The sequence below is a fragment of the Macrosteles quadrilineatus genome, unplaced genomic scaffold (genome assembly GCF_028750875.1).
Source record: "Macrosteles quadrilineatus isolate MER2022 unplaced genomic scaffold, UCM_ALF_1.0 Scaffold_1__1_contigs__length_201487025, whole genome shotgun sequence".
NCBI classification, from domain to species: Eukaryota; Metazoa; Arthropoda; class Insecta; order Hemiptera; family Cicadellidae; genus Macrosteles; species Macrosteles quadrilineatus.
Genome location: NW_026542594.1, coordinates 147,598,112 through 147,620,100, shown reverse-complemented (window position 1 = coordinate 147,620,100; position 21,989 = coordinate 147,598,112). Strand labels below are relative to the sequence as shown.

Below are 21,989 nucleotides of genomic sequence, written 5' to 3'. Positions count from 1 at the left end.
GTCAACTATGAAATGTATACTATAATAAAACTTAAATATTGAAGATTAGTCGGAAAAACGTCTGCATTCTTTGTTTATATTTAAATCATATACTCAAGTTTCATTTTTTCATGCTTTTACGTTATTGTCGTGTTAAAGGAATAAACGACATAGAATAAATATTCTGTATAAATAATCAAAGACTCGAAATTAAATCTAACTTCTGTTTTGTTTTTTATTTTTAAATCATATGTTCAAGCTTATTTTAAATGATGTTGTTTTCTTTATATTTCTACACATTTTAAGGTTAAGGTTGTGTAAATATATACAACTAAAATAACCTATAAATGTTATTGGTTCTAAAATGGTGTATTTGCATTCCTTCGTAAGTAAATTTTTTTAGTGCACTGAATATACAACGTAGAGTAATCATATTCGATCATACTTTTATAAAATCACCAGGGATTCAAGATGTTTTGGTATGTAGGCTGCTGGATATATATTCTTTTCATTATAAGTACTGTAATTAATATGAACGCCAGGGGAATACCACAAAGGCGGGGAACTGTTCATAGGAACTGTTCATGACAGTGCGCGTAGGAGAGCAAGAGTAGATAATGACGAACTTAATCAAGATTTGTTCCAACCCCTTTTTAGGAGACCCATGGTAGACGAGAGAAATGTAAATATTCATGATGCAGGATTACTGGACCAAAAATGCATTCAATGTAGTGATCTTCATTTTAGAGAAGAACTAACGAATAATCATTTTATGACATGTTGCCATAATGGACTTATTAACCTTCCTCAGTCAAAAACTAATGTAGAACTTAAAAGTTTGTTTGAAGAGAGCCCACAACTGAATAAATTCATTCGACAATGCAACAGTGCGATGGCTTTTGCTTATTTTTCAGCCAGTAAGAAAGATATTCCAGGAAAAGGACCATACTATTTCAAAATTCAAGGACAGATTTATCGTTCAATCTCAGATTTGCTGCATCAACATGATGAAGACCCCGTGTATGGCCAATTGTACATTATTGACACATCAACAGCAACAGAAATTCGTCAAAGGCGTCGATAAAATAGTGACTTAAAACCTGAAATATTGTCAAAACTAGCTGAAACTCTATTAGAAAATCCATTTGCACAAATTTACAAAAGAGCTTCGGAAGAAATGGTTGTACAAGATGACAGTGAATTAGAACTTAAGTTTGTAGACAGGATAAATATGGATCGTCGTAGGTATAATAAGCCTACTGCAGATGAAATTGCAGGCGTCTTCAATTCATCTGAAGGCGAACCTCCAATGAATTTTTAAAATTCCAAACAGGGAAGCTTTTATTTATCCTCATTAACCACAAGACCAAAGCTACCTTAGTAAACCAGTATTTATTCACAAACAATGATATGTTTGCTGCCTTTTCATGTTAAACCACTGGAGTGATTCAAATTATTTATTGAAAATGACATCAACAAAAGCAAACAAAGAAGAACAACAAACTGGTTTTTACACAAAAGATATGGTGTAGGGATGCCTATTCTGACACATAGATAATGTTATTCTGAGTTTGTTTAAATACCGGTATTGCAAAAAGTTGTTTTACAATTGAGCTTTTTAGGGACTTATGTCCCTACAAGCCACTAGTATATATATATATATATTACCTAATTTGTTCACACTAATTTATATACATATACCGTATATAAACCAATAACTTATCTAATAAATGTTCAATTAAATCCGAGCAAAGCTCGGTCTCCCGGTGGCCGGTACTGAAAATAAATAGGGATTTCTTTGTCAGGCGTCTAAGCTACCAAAAAATATGTTCAACCTACCAACTAAACTAAGCTGTCTCACAAAGTTACATTTTCATTACTCTTCTTGACTATACAACATATAGCCTATTTCTGCGGTCTTTGCTTGCCGTTAACAGTAGGCTAACTCACAGTGTTAAAACAGTAAAAAATAAATATCAACCATTGACATTCTCAGGTATTTCCCAACTTGTAAACATTAGATAACTGCCCCCCTCCCTAACGTAAAACAAATATTTTTCTCCGTCGAGTTTTTAACTTCTGTTTCCGCAAATTGTACTTCCCAGGCCGGGACTTTGTAGCTTTATACTCTCTTTGTGTTAATTTGATAAATATCTACCCAGATTTCAATCGTGACTTATTTTTATGTGGATCAATTTTGTATTTCACCATTGATTGATATTAAACTCATCAACTTTAACTCCAAGTAGTATTCATATCTGAGAGACGTAGTTTTCACTGCTGCGAGAATCCAAATAAACGAACTTGTATTCCTGACCAGTTGAGTCGTCGTTTATTTGTTTGGATTGTTATAAAACCATTAACCCGCTGTGGGCGGTGTCGGTGTTTGTTGTGCTGTGAGTTGAGAACCAGTGGTCGCCTTAGACGTCATGGGTTCGGACCTTGGGTGAGTAGGATTGTTGGATGTTCAACTGGTTTGGCCACTCGTTTGTACACAATATTTTAACTGTCCAGTTAATCTATAGTGGTAATATTTTTGGTCTTTGATTTGATTAGATTTTTTCTTTCACGTGGTATACTAATAAAACTAATGAAATATATGGACGAAGTGTTGAATATTTTTACTAATGTTGATGTCATGATTATGTTTTATATTTAAAGATGCTGTTAAATAAAAGCTTAATTTCGTATACATTTTAAAATAAATCAACTTTATTTTTCGGTAATTGGTGTGTAAGGTACATAAATTTAGCTACAAAAATGTAAAATGATTCTTTGAGGGAAAAATATGTGGCACATCCTCAAATAGCTAATGATTAAATTATCTGGGTGCCCAACTTTGGGTGATTTGCCTTAAGAAATTTATCAAAATACCTATCATCAAAACATTATTCATTATTAAGTTCCTTAATATTGGTTTTAGTTTTAGATATCAACTTTACGATCAACTTTAGAGATATATCACTTACATTACATAAATCAACTCTTATTTGAAATGTAATTGAAGTTTACAAAAGATGAACCTAACTAAAAAAATATTTTATCATTCGCACAATTGATTATTTACAATATTCGAGCAGCTATAACATAACTAAGCGACATTTCCTATACATGGATGACTTCGTTCACAAATAGACCTACCACTCCAGTTAGAATGCATACTGTATGTTACAATGCATGTTACAGTGTGTCTCCCTGTATGTTACGTGTTCTTGAATTTAAAGGGAACTTACAAAGCGTTTTAAATGTATGTTAAGCAAACTAGTGGGACTCCAATTTATTTTGAACAAAAGCATGATGTTTGTGAAACACATTTTTCAAAACCGGTGAGATTAACTTACTTTTCAAGCCGAACAATTAGAATGCCCAAAAAGGTGTTCCTACAGTCACCCGACAATGTGGGCTTCCTGCTTGCACAGTTTATAGTATAGTACAGAAAGCCTTACTTTGGCGCACAGTTTTTACTTTGGCACACACCAGTATTCCAACCAAACAACACAAAACAGCGTGCTTTATCATGCACGTAATCCGTGTACGCTTGAAAATAAGTTGGCAACACTTCAAGATAATTTTATGACTACAATCAGCTGGTGCAGTGTTTCCCATTTCGTTCAATGTTTATCTTAAAAACGTGTCGGGCCTACAGTGTTTGAAAGACAAATTATTTAAATCATTTATAATAACTGTAGGAAAAATATAATGTGTAACACGAGTGAAAACTGCAGTAGTTACACAAATAACTATTTAAAAGCCATTCTTGGTGATGGATAGTTGATGTGGATTAAAGGGCAACTGTAGATATTTTCAGTCACTGAAGAAGAGTTTGACATTTCGAAATCTGGAATCTGATTCCGTCCTCAGATCAGAAGGAACCTAGAGCCATCGAGGTAGACTTCTGGAGTGATCGCGCCCGTGTTGAAGCGAACCGTTTTTCGGTCCGGCCGCGAGTAGCTGTGAGCAGCCCGTGGTAGGCAAGAACGCCAGCGCTAAGATGGGCGGGATCAGGAAAATCGCGACGCATGCCTACTTTTATTTTGTTTCCAGACGACATGATTTTTTAGGACAAATGAACGATTGAATTGTATTCTCTAATAGATTGTGGTTCTTTCGGAATTAATTTCATTCTTACTTTCACATCAGGTATATTTTTAAAACACGATTAACTTCAACTTTTAGTGTAATTTTCTTGTCAGTGACATGTTTTATTTTATTTTATTAAAAACAAATTGGAATATTTCCCTAACACATTTGTATAATATTTTTAAACATTTTTTGGCTTTTGAAATAAATTTGGATAGAGGGTCATAACAGTCCAATTACTGTAATAATTAGAGATTGGTCTCATGTTTATAAATTAAAATGAAATAAAAGGCAATAAGAACACTTTCAACGAATCAAAATAATTTATTATTATTAAATATACATTATCTATTTGAACTCAAATAAGATAAAAAACATTATATACAAACATTAACACCTTAATAACATTTATGTCTGGATTTTTAGATCTTAAATCCTAAACATTTCTGAACAAATTAAGTTTGGTTAATTTTTGTCTTAACCCAAGATTAGGCAAGTTGGAAGCACTTGTAGCTTCCCTGGCTTTGTGATGGCCAATTACCTTTAAAAATAAGCTACCAATTGCTTTAATTAGCATTACTCGATGGTTTACTTCGTCTAAACCATTTGCTGGGTGGTTTTTTAAAATCAAATCTTTGAAATGACTACTAGTCTGAATGAGTACTTTTTGGGTGTTCAAGTTACGATCCGACTGAATGTCAACCAACTTGTAAATAAATTGAATTATTTTGAATACCTCTACTGATACTCTCACCAACTTACCTTCAGAGATGAAATCTGTAAAGTGAGTATAACTACTCAAATCTGATTGTTTTATGAAAATGCATATCGACAAAGCTACACAACCGGGACCGGGTACTCCGGGAGTGGCCGCGCGGTGGCGGCGCGGTACCGTCCCACGCTCGTTTCCAAACGATTTAATAATGACGCAATCATTTTATCACAAATTGGTTGATTTGAAAGTTAAGATCAACTCATTGGCTACAACTTTCCCGCTAGAAGTTTGTTTGTAACCCAAAAATAAAAATTTTCCTCCCTTAGTGACTTTTCCATGTCAGTCTCTGGTAAGTCTTCTATATTTTCAATTATTAAAATTCGAAATAATTATTACAATAAAAGATATTTATACTGTCACAATCCGATGTTTATGTAGATTAAGAATATATAAGTTTTATTTGACTGGAGCTTTTCCGTTGAGCTACAACAGCGAGTAAACTGCAGCGCGCACTATACTGAAATACGCCCGAATTCGTTCTTGCCTACCACCGCTTTCCAGCACGGACCGTTTTTGCCCCATTTAGCGATCACTCCAGAAGTCTACCTCGATGCCTAGAGCATGACTTGAGTGTACTAACCATCACAAGACAGTTAACTGATGAACTGATATTCACAAGAAAATCTAGTGCCCATTTCAACCTCGCATTTTTCTGTTTCGAAAAATCCGAAAACCCCCTTACAGTCACCCAGAATTATTGTTTTTAATGTTTTGCCAATAATGGTAATAATGTGTTTTTTTTTATTTTAGCGAATTTCCCATATAGGGAATAAGCTATTACCGTAGTACTCATGGTAAGACCTGGACGCGGGACCGATTTTTTTTTCGTTTTGAGGTCCCTAGAGGCCAAAAACACCATCCGTTCAAATTCATATACAGGGTGTTGAAAATGTCTGGAACCAACATTATATCTGGTGAGTGGTTAAAGAAAAACAACTGATATTTTGTGTACGGATATACTATGGTTTTACCTATCTTTTGGTGCCTTATGAAATTTTTTACCACTTATAGGGAACGTCCTGTGGAGGATGCAGTAAAAAGTTTTAATGGAAGCCTATGGTAAATGATACATCATTTTAAAGGCCATTTTTTTCTGAGTAAGGGGCCGCAAGTTTCATCTCAAAAGGACCACCCTAGCGAAAATGGCGACTGTTTGAAATTTAAAAATTCCGTTCCCTATAAGTGGTTTTTTAAATTTCAAACAGTCGCCATTTTTGCTAGGGTGGTCCTTTTGAGATGAAACTTGCGGCTCCTTACTCAGAAAAAGATGGCCTTTAAAATGATGTATCATTTACCATAGGCTTCCATTAAAACTTTTTACTGCATCCTCCACAGGACGTTCCCTATAAGTGGTAAAAAATTTCATAAGGCACCAAAAGATAGGTAAAACCATAGTATATCCGTACACAAAATATCAGTTGTTTTTCTTTAACCACTCACCAGATATAATGTTGGTTCCAGACATTTTCAACACCCTGTATATATATATATATATATTTATATATATATATATATATATATATATATATATATGTGTGTGTGTCCGTTAGCATGATAACTCGAGCAAAAATGATCCGATTTTGATTAAATTTGGTACAAACGTGTAAACCTACGTTTATTCGAACGAGTTCGCAATCCAGCATGATCGGACCATGGGAACGGGGGTTTACGGGGGGTTTTATGGGGTAAAAATAGGTTTTTCCTATTTTTTACCCAAAAAACATAAAATTTAGCAATTTATTTTCAAACCATTTTGTAGAGTTTAAAAAAACAAATAATTTAGTATATTGAAGCGTTATTATGCGCCTAATGGTTACGGAGAAAATTCCAAAAAATTGTAAATTTAAAATTCCAATGTTATTCTTATGGAGAATAAGTAAACTATTGTAGTTTGCTTGTTTATGAACATATTTTGATCAAATTTGAAAAATATTTTTATTTCTTACTAACTATTAACATTTTACAAAAAAAGAACAGTTTTACCCTCCCTGATGCAGCAAACCTAAGTACTTGTTAAACTAATTCTATTTAAATAGGGAATAAATGTTATATTTTTAAGTAGACATTTCAGTGTAAATTAATTATCAATTATCAATTATTTAAGATGGGGACGCCACTATGTGCGTATTTTAACCCAAATATGAGTGAAGGATGAGTGGCGCGATCTTATCCAATCAGTCAAATGGAAATTCGCTTAGTCTGCAGGTTTGCTGTGGCGGGGGTATTTTACTTTAAAGTAGTGGGATGTTTAGTTTTCATACTAAGCTTAGGGGAGCAATTATGAGTCAGTTTGCTGAGTTTATAAAATATTTGATTGGGGCACAACAAAACTTAATCTTAATTTCAATGAGCGTGTTTTCCTGGTAGTTTTTTAATGATAAAACAGTTACGTGATAACTCACAACTTATCAGACAAAATATACTGATAACTACGTTATCTACGAAGGAAAATAACGTGATGTAATCGATCGAGATGCATACAATTGACTACACGGTATAACTACTGATTTTTTCCTATCTTGCGTTGTTGGACGATATATAATTCGATATATAATCAAAATATAATACGCGTAGTAGTGCTAAAAAGAAACTCTGCATGGCCCTGACATTGGTCTAGTAACAAATCAAATCAAATTATCCTTTATTCGATCCGTACACCATATACATGAATAATGTGAATACAATACAAACAATCGAGTAACATTGTGAACAGTTAATGGTTTTTGGCTGTTTTAAACATCGTGCTGTCGCAAACAGAGAATATGGTCTTCACCACACGCCATTATAACCGATACGAAATTTACATTACCAGAAAATGATTGTTATTGTTGGCGTCAGACTGTGGCAATTTATAATCTATTAAATGAAGTCAAATAAGTATAAAATATACCGCCCCTCTATTCTTAAAATGTGTGTATTTACAGTAGGCTGGGTTCACGGAACTATTTCCTAAACAATAATTAGGGAGAGAAATAGATCACTACACCAGCTAAATTATTTTTGATACAATAGAGTGAACCTCAGTTCTATTACCATTACACATATTTATAGGCGGTATTCATATTGTTTCAGATATGGTGACGGCAGAATCACTTTTCAGCTGAATGATCGCGTCCATTCAGGTACGTAACAAAAGCAGTTAAATATTTTAGTTATACAGGGTGAGTTTTAATTGCCCCCCCCCCCCAACTTTTTTCCATATTTTTTCAAATATCAATCCCAGACCACTTCCAAACATTGTTGGGTAGTAAGTACTTCATTTTGACAAAGTGGTCATTTTCGGTCGCCATCTTGGATCCGCCATATTGGATGCAAAATATTTTTTTTCAAATGTAAAGGTGGGGTTATGACCTATTATTCCCAACTAGATTTTTACCCTGATTACAATACCACAAACCGTTAAAAAAATGTTGATTCAGTCCAAAGTTATTAGGGCTTTTTAGAACTTTATTTTTAGCCCATTTTAACATTGTGCATTAACAAACTAAGACCATAATCTCAAAATAGTGCTAGATAAAGATAAGTACCTATACACTACCAGTAATTGTTGACATATTTTCACTTGGTTATGGCTGATGTATTTTATTCGGCCGCCATCTTGGATCCGCCATTTTGAAATGTGATAAATTATTTTAATTATGAATGGGGTGTTGTGACCCATCATTTCAAATTAATTTTTTAAGCTGAACTCAATTCCATGATCCGTTTTTCAGTTTCATATTTTGATTTTGAAATATTGACATTTTTAACAAAAAAATGCAATATTTCATAAATTAAACTTGATAACAACAATTGAATTGTGGCATTGAGTTAAGCTTAAAAAAGAAGTTCGAAATGATGGGTCACAACACCCCCTTCATATTTAAAATAATTTATCACATTTCGAAATGGCGGATCAAAGATGGCGGCCGAAAAAAATACATCAGCCATAAGCAAGTGAATATATATGTCAACAATGACTGGTAGTGTACTTATCTTTATCTAGCACTATTTTGAGATTGTGGTTTTAGTTTGTAAATGCACAATGTTGAAATAGGCTATAAAAATAAAGTTTTAAATAAGCCCTAATAACTTTGGACTGAATCAAGATTTTGAAAAACAGTTTGTGGCATTGTAATCAGTGTAAAAATCTAGTTGGGAATAATGGGTCACAACCCCACTTTTACATCTGAAAAAACTATTTTGCATCCAATATGGCAGATCCAAGATGGCGGCCGGAAATGACCACCCTGTCAAAATGAAGTACTTACTACCCAACAATGTTTTGAAGTGGTCTGGGATTGATATTTGAAAAAATGTAGAAAAAAGTTGGGGGGGGGGGGCAATTAAAACTCACCCTGTATAACTGTGCATGTGTTGTGTGATAAATTCTAAAGTTTTGGAGTTTAGCTCCATTGTGTTTGTTTAAAAAGGGGAATAAATAAGACAAACACTAAAGAGAGCTATTAAAACTCCTCAAATCAATCTTGCCAACCAAACGAATGTTTAAGTTGCATTACCAAATTCTGATCAAACCGGTTCAAAATGAAAGGAACTTTATGCATAGAATAAAAAATTATTTTATATAGCATTATGAGCAATGGATCCACAGCTAAAGACACATTTAAACATTTCGAAAGCATTACATTAAAAAGAAGCAATTTGCATTTTTGTTGATTGATCTCACGTGGAGACAACGTAGCGCTGGTTTAGCACTTAGAGTATCTCTGCAGCTTAAACTAATGTGCTATGTGCTAAATTGTTTGTATTTTTATATGAACTGAAATTTAAATTACACATTAAATATGTGTACTAATGGCCGGCCTCCTTTGCATGGAAGAATCGGACTGTTCAATCCAATATGTTAGGGTTAAAGATTTATTCTAAATTTCATCAGAATTGGAAGGTATTTAAATGGTTTGATGATCTGTTAAAAATAAAATAGGCTCTCAAAGCTTTAATCTAATTGTCTGGGTAGCGGGGGGTTATAGTGCTCGCCTTCAAATCTGAAGGTCGCTGGTTCGAAACCAAGCGAGATCGTTTCCAAACCCAGATGTCATCTGTCATTGGGCTATGAATTAATGATGCTATCTAACAAAAAGGTCGACATTAGTTAGTAACAAGACCAGGGTTTGGACAGGTCCCTTTCAAATCGTAAAAAATGCCGCTGGCGTGAAACGTCACAAAATACAAAATCCCAAGTGAATAGTAAATATACAAAGCTGGATGTAAGTAACACTTGTAACATTCCACTTTTCATTTCTTAATTACTTTGAAAATTTTAATATAAATGTTTTTTTTGTTTAAACACATTATAGTCAGCCATCACTCAATACATAAAAATATAACAAAAAATATTCAGCGTGTCCCTAAACAACCTGATCCCTTTTGTAGGATCGTTCCTTGCATGGAGACAAACCAACAAGCTTACAAACCATTATTTTTGTATCTTTTAACCATTCCAAAATGACGGCTGTTTAAAAATTTAAATCCTTTATCCCAAAAACGAAGAATTTTAGCTAAAAACACAAAGAATAATAAAACTTCTTAACATTTTTAAACATATCTAATGACACCTTAGTTAATTAACACTGTTACCTGTCCACTTCTTGTTATTAATAAATCAGCTGATAACTATCATTGTTGCATGAACAATGAAATAGCTTAATCACAAAGTACATCATTGCCACTTGGGAACTGTAAATGGCCATGTCAATGACTGTGTTTGGCCGGTAAGTTTAATTATTAATTCTTTGTGTTTTTCGATAAAACTTTTTGTATTCCAGATATTGAAGATTAAAATTTTTAAATAGCCACCATTGGAATGGTTAAAAATACAAAAATAGTTTTTGTAAGTTCATTGTAAAATAATTTTACATGTCTATATTAAATTTTAAGGCTCTATGTTGAAGCGTAAAGAAGCTATAAGAGCATCTGTAATAAGCTTAAACAAGAAGATAGACGGACAACTAGAAATGGGAGCCCTGTGGTGGTTATATTGCAAAACCGTTAGTCTCTATGCAAGAAAAAATCTCACAAAAGGAGTACAGGTTGTTTAGAGACACCCTTTATAAAGATCTTAAGTATTGGGATGTTGTTTATATTTTTACTTGTTATCATTGCAACAGAAAAGCAGGGCCGTCCGAAGGGGGGAGGCAACCGGGGCAAGTTGCCCCGGGCTACTTGGGTGAGGGGGCGCCGCACAGTGGCTATTTGTATTAACATAGTATTAAAATATGCGAATGCGACTATTACTGGGGGAAGGGGGCGCCACGACCACGTTTGCTCCGGGCGCCGCCAACCCTAGGGACGGCCCTGCAGAAAAGTAAGGTATATTTATGTAAATCCATGAATGTATGCTCATAACTATGTAATTTCAGTATCTTCGTTACCTGTGGAAACCTCTCTAAACACATACATCAGGGAGTATGCCAGACTGAAGGGTACCAAGTTCATGTGTCGGGAGGGAGGTTGTGGAGCTTGTATTGTAACACTGGAGTTTACCCATCCTGCTACTGGAGAACACAAGATTGTGTCCGTCAACTCTGTAAGTAGCTTTAGTAAGACTGAAGGGTACCAAGTTCATGTGTCGGGAGGGAGGTTGTTGAGCTTGTATTGTCACACTGGAGTTTACCCATCCTGCTACTGGAGAACACAAGATTGTGTCTGTCAACTCTGTAAGTAGCTTTAGTAAGACTGAAGGGTACCAAGTTCATGTGTCAGGAGGGAGGTTGTGGAGCTTGTATTGTCACACTGGAGTTTACCCATCCTGCTACTGGAGAACACAAGATTGTGTCTGTCAACTCTGTAAGTAGCTTTAGTAAGACTGAAGGGTACCAAGTTCATGTGTCGGGAGGGAGGTTGTGGAACATGTATTGTCACACTGGAGTTTACCCATCCTGCCACTTGAGAACACAAGATTGGGTCTGTCAACTCTGTAAGTAGCTTTAGTAAGACTGAAGGGTACCAAGTTCATGTGTCAGGAGGGAGGTTGTGGAGCTTGTATTGTCACACTGGAGTTTACCAATCCTGCTACTGGAGAACACAAGATTGTGTCTGTCAACTCTGTAAGTAGCTTTAGTAAGACTGAAGGGTACCAAGTTCATGTGTCGGGAGGGAGGTTGTGGAACATGTATTGTCACACTGGAGTTTACCCATCCTGCCACTTGAGAACACAAGATTGTGTCTGTCAACTCTGTAAGTAGCTTTAGTAAGACTGAAGGGTACCAAGTTCATGTGTCAGGAGGGAGGTTGTGGAGCTTGTATTGTCACACTGGAGTTTACCAATCCTGCTACTGGAGACCACAAGATTGTGTCTGTCAACTCTGTAAGTAGCTTTAGTAAGACTGAAGGGTACCAAGTTCATGTGTCAGGAGGGAGGTTGTGGAGCTTGTATTGTCACACTGGAGTTTACCCATCCTGCTACTGGAGAACACAAGATTGTGTCTGTCAACTCTGTAAGTAGCTTTAGTAAGACTGAAGGGTACCAAGTTCATGTGTCAGGAGGGAGGTTGTGGAGCTTGTATTGTCACACTGGAGTTTACCAATCCTGCTACTGGAGAACACAAGATTGTGTCTGTCAGCTCTGTAAGTAGCTTTAGTAAGACTGAAGGGTACCAAGTTCATGTGTCAGGAGGGAGGTTGTGGAGCTTGTATTGTCACACTGGAGTTTACCAATCCTGCTACTGGAGAACACAAGATTGTGTCTGTCAACTCTGTAAGTAGCTTTAGTTAGACTGAAGGGTACCAAGTTCATGTGTCAGGAGGGAGGTTGTGGAGCTTGTATTGTCACACTGGAGTTTACCAATCCTGCTACTGGAGACCACAAGACTGTGTCTGTCAACTCTGTAAGTAACTTTAGTAAGACTGAAGGGTACCAAGTTCATGTGTCAGGAGGGAGGTTGTGAAGCTTGTATTGTAACACTGGAGTTTACCCATCCTGCTACTGGAGAACACAAGATTGTGTCTGTCAACTCTGTAAGTAGCTTTAGTAAGACTGAAGGGTACCAAGTTCATGTGTCAGGAGGGAGGTTGTGGAGCTTGTATTGTCACACTGGAGTTTACCAATCCTGCTACTGGAGACCACAAGACTGTGTCTGTCAACTTTGTAAGTAGCTTTAGTAAGACTGAAGGGTACCAAGTTCATGTGTCAGGAGGGAGGTTGTGGAGCTTGTATTGTCACACTGGAGTTTACCCATCCTGCTACTGGAGAGGAGAACACAAGATTGTGTCTGTCAACTCTGTAAGCAACTTTAGTAAGACTGAAGGGTACCAAGTTCATGTGTCGGGAGGGAGGTTGTGGAGCTTGTATTGTCACACTGGAGTTTACCCATCCTGCTACTGGAGAGGAGAACACAAGATTGTGTCTGTCAACTCTGTAAGCAACTTTAGTAAGACTGAAGGGTACCAAGTTCATGTGTCGGGAGGGAGGTTTTGGAACATGTATTGTCACACTGGAGTTTACCCATCCTGCTACAGGGGAACACAAGATTGTGTCTGTCAACTCTAAAATTTAGCCAAACTTAATAGCTAAAAAATGTTTGCAGAAATGTTGACTGATTGATAATGACCAGTCATCAAAATCATGGGTTGCTTTTTAATGTTATAGCAAAGTTTAGTGTTGGTCTTCAATGAACAGCAAACTGAATAGTACATTTTTTGTCTGTTTTGGTAATCTTCATACACAAACTTCCAAATCCTTCATTTCTTACTTAATAATTAATACTGTTTATATATATTTTTTAATGCTACTTTAATGGGCAATACACGTTTCAAATTCATGTTTTTTTTTAGTGTATGTTCCCTGTATATGCTTGTCATGGTCTCAAAGTAACCACAGTGGAAGGAATCGGCAGCAGACAGAAAGGATACAATGAGATTCAGACCAGACTGGCTCACTTCTATGGCACTCAGTGTGGCTACTGCACACCGGGATGGGTCATGAGTATGTACAGGTAAACTTTTGAAGGTTTAAATGTAATTTTTGAGATGGTGAATTTATGTTACCATTTTTGTTTAGGGTTCTAAGCTCTATAAGCAGTTCTCTGTATGGGTGTTCTTTAATGATGTTCCTTCTTTGGCTGGGTTGTATACTCATCTGGATATATTTCAGGCACTTTATCACCAAGGAGGTGAAAATGCTCATGTCCTTCAAATATGTATATATATGCATGCTGCACTGCACTCAAATGCCTTAATCTACCAATACCTGCTATTCTTATGGTGTCTGAAGTAGTGTGGTATATTATACATATTTTTTTCAGCTGAAGATCTCTTCAATGTAGTGTGAGACATTATTTTCGAAGCCAGTTACACAAAGCCTTTATTACCTCTCAGGGGTAGTTGTCTGTCAACTATACATGGGCTGGCGACCCCGAGGAAGGGTAGCCAACCCTCAGATCCCTTCTCTTCTTCGTTCTGAGCTCTATGGCTAGCATACTTCTACTTTTGCTGGTTCTTCTTTCTTCTTCGCTTTCTTATTGTAGAACTCTTCTTCCTTTTGCTTCTGTTTCAGTGGGTTTTCCTTCTGAACCTTGTGGTGTCAAGCGACCCACGTCAAAGAAGTCCTCCTAATGATCCGTAGCAGTGTGTGTACAAAGCCTCTATAATATCAGGTGATCTCCTGGAGTAACTAGCCTTACCCGGGCATGCGGGCTCTGTCTGGGCTTGAACTTCAGCCCTTTGTGTGAAACCCTCATAATCCTTCATAACTCATGGAATCTTAATGGTTTCTAGAAAACCAAAATGGTACCAGAAGCAAACCTCTACACAACCCAAGAAGTAGCATCACAATACTTCATCTAGAGTTTTACCCTTCCCTCAAATGGTATAACTCATAAAAGAAACAGTCTCAATGACCATAGGAGGGAGTATTATGACGCCCGACTCTGAGTCCAAATATTAGCGCAAGGTCAAGCGCACTAGAGGTGCAACAGTTACTCCACCCTCGGAAAAAGAAAGAAGTCCAGATTCAAACCGTAGTTATGATGATGGTAAAGACGCAGTGGTATTTCAGGAAAGTTCTTCACACTCTGGGAATCATCAATAACTATCAGGATTGTCGACTTTACTAACAGTCCGATAAGACTGTAAAGCACATAAAACTGAGTTGAGACAGACTTGGGGCTAGGAGAAGAGCCCTGTTTAGTCATAAGCAGCCAGTTGATGAACCGTACGATAACATTGGGCAAAAGCTCCTGGGCCTGGTCAAGACAAGGACAGGCTTACAACGCTAGCAGGGGTGGCTCCAGGAATAATTTTTTGGGTAGGCCTAACTAGGATTTCCCTAAATGGGGCAACACCAAGGCGTCTGTGGGGTCCTCCCCTGGAAGATTTGTGAAAATTATACCTGTAAATTCGCGTTTTTAGGCTATTTAGCGACATATCAAAGAGATTCTTGAATTCTAGAACAATTTTAATTGTAAAATATCCCTTTTTAAGGTCAAGAGTTTCAAACCCCTCAAACCCTCCCCTTGGATATGTCACTGGGCCTGACAAGGATCGAGGAGTTTGATAGGGGAGCTTCCTCCAAAAAAGTTTTTTTATAATTTAAACAAAAAATGTTGAGTTTTAATGCTGGTTTACGACACCTCTATACCCAAGGTAATGTTTTTCTCTGGCTGTTCTGATCATAGTTTCAGACAGTACATTTATACTAGTACCATAATACAGTATATTTTCTCTGTAGGATGAGGCTTTTGGTGATTTTAGTGTTACAGTGCCCAAGGATTAATAATTTATTTCATGTGCGTCTATCGTTTGTTGTATCAAACAAGTAATATGAAACCTCATAGCATAATCTAACCTTTAAGATTAAAAAATCTTATGGCACTATGCAGTAGGTGATGATTGTTTTCCTCTTCTTATCCCATTACAGTTTGGGCAAACAATTAGGGAAAATATAGCGAATTAGATATTTTAGTTTGTATTTCAGAAGTTTTTTATCTGACATTTACTACAACTTATTCAGGTTGGTGTAATAACAATAATTTTGTAATTTTTCTAGCTTTATTGAAGCTAACCCCAAAGCTACAATGAAAGAAATAGAGGACTCTTTCTCTGGAAATCTCTGCCGATGCACAGGCTACCGTCCAATCTTGGATGCCTTCAAGTCATTTGCATCAGATAGAACTGATGACTTGGAGAAAAAAGTAGAAGATATCGAGGTACGATATGATAGGAAAATTTAATGTTATGGCATCAAAGTTAGCCTTCACAAAAATCACTTAAACTTAAAGTCCCAAATAAGTATGAATGTGCAAGGATGAGTATTTAAGGGTGAAATCCTTATACACTTTTACTTAGTACTTATACGATAATTATTATTTTTTCAAAGTTTTATTTCCATTTTAGTGTGTCAACTATGTTTTTTTTTTTCGGATGTAAAATAAATAAAAGTCCTGTAAAATAAGTTAAGTAGTTTGTACTTAACTTATTCCTTTGTCTGGGATATTACTTAGCATTACCCCAACAGTAATAACATAATTAAATGTGTTTCAAAATAAAATAAATGTGATGTGTGTGTGTGTGTGTGTTAAATGTGTTCATAGAATAGTTCAATGAGCCAGCCATAGAGTGCTGCTTGCTAAATTTGATTTCATCATTTCCTCCTTTACTTTAGATTTTGTCCTCTAAAATCTGTGTATTCCACAGAAATCAGCAATTATTTGTCATCGGCATTTAATCTGTCAGTGGATTTATTCAGTAATGACCCTTTCTGTTGTAAAACACAGCCTATAGCTTTATTCAATATGGAAATGGGATGTCTACCATACTTATATTAATACAGAAGTAAAAAAATTAACCAACATATATCTTATGGTACATAGTCAATGCTTCTAATCAGCAATCCTGCAGGACCTGTTGAAAGTGTGCAAGCGCAGTGGAGTGCCTTGTCAAGGGAAGTGCAGACCAGGGGCTCAGCGAGGCCTGTACGACTGTGTGGAGATGAGTCGTAGAGAGGATGGTGAAGGTGACGGTGAGTTTGTGGAGGTGGCGTTGGCTCCACCCTCACTGCGGCTGCAAATGCAAGGAGGCTCTAATTGGTACAAGGTCACTTCTGTAGATGAGATATTTGAGATCTTCACCTCGGTGACTGGCTCCTACATGCTCGTGGGTGGAAACACGTCTCAAGGTTGTTGCAAAACATAATCAGTACACTAATAGCTTACTGCAGTAAAAACATGAAACAGCTAGTAGTGAAAAAATACAAAGTTGATCTATTATTGTTTTAACTGTTTAAATGTATTACATGTCAAATTTTATAGAATAGTTTTTAATAAATATTTTACAATAATAAAAGATGAGTTTTCCTTTAAACTAAGCAAACATATATTGTTTTTTCAGGTATATTGAAAGACAAACCTTTGCCTGATCTGTTCATTGATATAAATGGAGTGGGGTTTCTTAAAGCTCACTCGTTTTATTCGGGTAACTTGTACGTTGGAGCCAACACAACTCTTGCAGATGCAATCAAGTTGTTCAAGGCAGTGGCCGAAGAAAATCCTGGATATTTCTCCTATACAAAGGTGCTAGCTAAGCACATTGAAAAAGTGGCAAACACATCTGTAAGAAATGTAAGTTCGGTATATTGTATGCATGTAGGTCTAATTGCATTGTGAGTGTGAGGATAAAACGTTTGAGTATGATAGTGACAGTAATACAGTATCAAAACATCCTTATAACATATTTAAAAAATGGGAAAGTAAAATGTATATTTAATTAGAATTACTAATTTATCTAAAAAAGTAAAAAACTTGCTTTTAACCAAATGACTCTCAAATAGTACTGTAGGCTACGTAGAATCTAGAATCTAACCTACAAGCTGTAGTGTCATTATTGTCATTGTGTGCTTATAGTGGTAACAGGCCCGTTTTTGACCCTGTTAGCGCCCTAGGCACAACTAATAGTAGCGCCCCTTTGCAATATATATATAAGGGTGTCCACCGACCGGGAAATCCGGGAATCATGCGGGAATTTTATGAACCGGGAATTATGTATGAATTTTGTATTTCTACCTGGAGTTTTCAAATTACCGTGATCGCGCATGACAACAGTTTCCGTGACCGCGGGAGACGATAATAAGTTATGTCTACACTCGGCCGCGAGATATTCAGAATATTGCCACGATCACGGAAGACGATGATAATGTCCACACGACCGCGCGAAACAGCAAGAATTTTACCGCGATCGCGGAAGACGATAACGATCTCCACACAACTGCGGAACATGATTAACATTTTGCTGCAATCGTGGGAGACGATTACCATGTTTACACGGCCGCGGGAGACGGTTACGATGTCTACAGGACCGCGGGAGATACAATAATGATTTACTCGGCCGCGAGGGACTATCGGAATTATGCCACGATCGCACAAGACAATGATAATGTCCACATGACCGCGGAAAAATCAGAATTTTGCCTCATTCACGGAAGACGATGATCTCCATATGTCCACAGGGGATGATTACAATTTTTCCACAATCGCAGGAGACGATTACGATGTCTACAGGACCGCGGGAGATACAATCATGATTTATACCCGGCCGCGAGGGATGATCAGAATATTGCCGCGATCACGGAAGACGATGATAATGGCCACACGATCGCGGGAAAAGTTCAGTACTTTGCCTAATTTGCGGAAGAGGATGATGATCTCCACAAGACCGAGGGAGATGATTACCATTTTGTCACAATCGTGGTCGGCGATTAATATGTTCACAGGACCGCGGGGGACGATATAATGATGTCTTCACGGCCGCGAGGGGTGGTCAGTATTTGACCGCGATCGCGCAAGACGAAGATAATGTCCTTACGACCGCGGGAAAAGATCGGAATTTTGCCCCATCCGCGGTAGACGATGATAATCTTCTCACGACCGCGGGATATGCTCATATATTGCTTCGATCATGGAAGACGATAATTATGTCTTCAAACGACCTGCCCGCTGAAAATAGTAAGAATCTCGCCGCAAACGCGGGAGTCGATTACGATGTCTACACGGCCGCGAGGGATTATCAGAAGTTTACCGCAATCGCATGCAAACAACCACCAATTTTTTTATTTTCCAAATTTTTGGCGCCCCTCAAAAAAACCAATTGCCTCGCGCCCTAGGCATGTGCCTACCGTGCCTATTCGGTAAATCGGCCCTGAGTGGTAATCAATAGGTTCAGTCGAGGGTGGCAAGGTATCTCAGTTGGCTTAGGCGTTGGTTGGACTGATGAGTGTAGAGTTGAGGTGCAATCCATTGAGCTTGCTGTGTAGCTTTAGCTAGAGTGGAGGGCCCAACTTAAACAAACAGTGTCCAGCTTGGTTGGATGTTGACAGTATTAGTGAGTTTAATCATTTCGGAGACTTAGTTTACCCGAACCCTCCAGAACCCCTGGTTCGCCCCCCCCCCCTTGTGACTGTTCTAGATCCGCTACTGTCACCTAGTAATCCAAAGGTCACTGGTTTAGTTCTGTACCCAGCTACCAGGGCTATGATAATAACAACGGTTAAAGGTTGGTTAGAAAAAAACAAAACAGGGCTTAAACGAGTCTCTTAAAAAACATAAAAGGGTATGGTATTGAAAGATTATAAAACTGTTAGTGTTAAGTTTATCGCTACTGACACAAAATGACACAGATCAATAGATTCAATAGATCAGTTAGGTTATTCATCATTGTTCTCAGGTTAATATATCGTTAATTTAATCTTAAATATTTTCAGGTAGGCACAATTGCAGGAAATCTGACCATTAAACATACGTGGAATGCATTTCCCTCTGACATCTTCCTCATATTGGAAACAGTTGGGGCTTTGGTGTCAATCAGTGAGTATCAGTAAAAAATCAACACAAAGTTTAATTTACCTCAGTTTTAACAGTTTAATATAAATTCTAGGTTTGTTGTATAAAAAAAATGTTATCATGCAACTTTATTTATCACTAAAATAAAAAAAATTTGAAGAACAAATTTTGTTTTTTGAGTTAGATTGATTCCTACTCACACGCATGCTCTGGTTTTTTGTAAATATATAAACAGTTAATTTTATAGAAACAGAAACAAACATTTTGTTTTCTCTACCAAAACTACAATTGAAAGACAATTATGTTATGATTCATTTTATATAGTTGACTTATTTTGTTTATGGATTTAATACAATTAATATAGCTTCCTGCTGCGCTACTGTTCCTGAATATTTATTTCTTCGTTAATACCAGTTCTCGATTTGTAAAAAAATGAGGTGCCAGAACTGTAATCTATTTAATGTGATTTGTACCTATTTATGCCAATATTTTTATCCTCCCGAAAGAGAGGTCCCGTGTTCCGCTGCAAAACGAGCACACTGGTTAATTCTATACCATTACATTACATTACATTACATTATTTGTCATGAGAGCCGAAGCCCCCTGACTACATACCCGGTACCTGTCGTGAGACTTACCCGGGCCCCATGATGTAGGCCGAAGCTTACGCATCAACCTTTTGCACATCATGGGCGGATGACTTAAGGTCATCAGGCTCACCGGCTGCCGAAGCAGACCCTTCGGAAAGAGGGTTGCCCCTCAATCCTAACCAAGGTTTCCGGCTACTTGTTTAAGCGTCACTCCACCTGGGTTCCACAAGGTCGGGACCTAGAGGTCCATGGTAGAGCGCCCCGACGCATTTAGTGCAAGTAACACTCGGGACCTATCTAATCCCTGACAGGCAAACCCGCCATCAATAGCCAGAAGGAAGGGGACCACCTCCCATTTACACCACTACCCGATCGAGGCCTTACCCAGTTGCTGGGAAACCAGAGATAACCAGAGCGATAGATCCCCAGATACCCCTGGCGGGCTCGGACCCGGCACCCGATCTACTTCGTTTGCCCGTCAGACCCAACATCACTGCCAGGCCATCAGGGTTTCCCAAAAGGAGGCAGGTATAGAAGTGGGACCCACCCGGATGAACCTATCCACCAGAGGTGGCGACACCCTTGACTCAATTGAGGTTCCGGGAAGAACCCCCCACACTCAAGATAACCATACCGTCCGTGCTCAGAGACAGGGATTGGTTTACATAAGTGCCTACAAACCGTTGCCCTCACACTGCGAAAAGTTACGTTGCCCTTGAGTGTCCCCGTGAGCTACGGGTACTTGCCCGTTTTCACCTCCAGGAAAGGTTACTTCCAAAGTCGAGGATTTGCCACACTGAATGCTGGTCGCACACAACAAGCAGGCCGAAGCCCAAAGAACCACAGACACAGGTAGGTTAGAGAATATGATGCACTTCCATCTCTCCTAGAGCTAAACACCCCTCCATCCTGGATAAAGGAATGTCACTGGGACCCAATGCCCAGTCGTCCATGTCTGTGGCCTACTTGAAAATGCCGATACCAACACCGAGCATTTACCTCCCCTTTGGGGGCTAATTCTATACCAATTAATAATATATGAAAAACATATACAAATACGGTGTATCTCTCTGCATGCCAAGAACACACAATTTATAGGAAAATTTGGAACAGCCATCCTCTAGGTTCCATATTCACTGGAACTAGTTCAGTTTAAATTTAATTGACTCCTAAATAAACTTTTCTTATTTTGATCAGCCTTAACCTTACAAAAAAGACAGCAAAGTTGTAGAGTACATCATCTTGCAACTATGTATGGTGAATCAACTTCTAGCTGCTTTTATGAAGTATATTGCTAATATTGCTAATTATTGCTAATTGATAACAGAGTTAGATGAAATATTGAGCAAATTACCGTGCTGAGGTAAATGTAATACCTTATGATATCATTAAGAACTCTGGCTTATCATATAAGCTAAGAAAAAGTAAGGTACGACTAGAAGCATATGGTGGCTTTAAGATTATACCTTTGGGAGAAATTACTGTCCAAGTAGAAACAAATGAGAAATTAGATGTAATGGATTGTATTGTAGTAAAAGGCTACTCTCTTGCAGGAGGTGACAATGAAGCTATTACTTTGCTCTCTCTCCCGGCATTCCTCGAGACAAACATGTACAAGAAGGTTATTCTTCAGATAATATTACCTCCTCTCAACTCCAATTTCTATGAAGTGCGAACGTACAAGGTACAACAAATAACATAATATTTTTAAGCAAATACACGTCTTATTTACCAACTCCAAGCTTTTATTTGAGAGTTTTCTGGTAAACAGCAACAATAATGTAATATTGCATTAAC

The 21,989-nt window shown here is 37.4% G+C and overlaps 1 protein-coding gene across 2 annotated transcripts in view; it reads left to right on the top strand.

Annotated features, from left to right (window-relative positions):
• LOC128986901 (uncharacterized) overlaps positions 1 to 21,989 on the top strand; it is a 126,569-nt gene that overhangs the window by 81,785 nt on the left and 22,795 nt on the right. Inside the window, exons 1-5 of one of the 2 annotated variants that reach the window (XM_054407518.1) lie at positions 13,642 to 13,767; positions 16,670 to 16,946; positions 17,159 to 17,388; positions 19,524 to 19,626; positions 21,746 to 21,876. In XM_054407518.1, the coding sequence (XP_054263493.1) occupies positions 13,747 to 13,767; positions 16,670 to 16,946; positions 17,159 to 17,388; positions 19,524 to 19,626; positions 21,746 to 21,876 (762 nt within the window). In that variant the 5' untranslated portion in view covers positions 13,642 to 13,746. Of the gene's footprint in view, positions 1 to 13,641; positions 13,768 to 16,669; positions 16,947 to 17,158; positions 17,389 to 19,523; positions 19,627 to 21,745; positions 21,877 to 21,989 lie in introns of those variants that run through there. The other variant, XM_054407510.1, reaches the window with a different exon arrangement.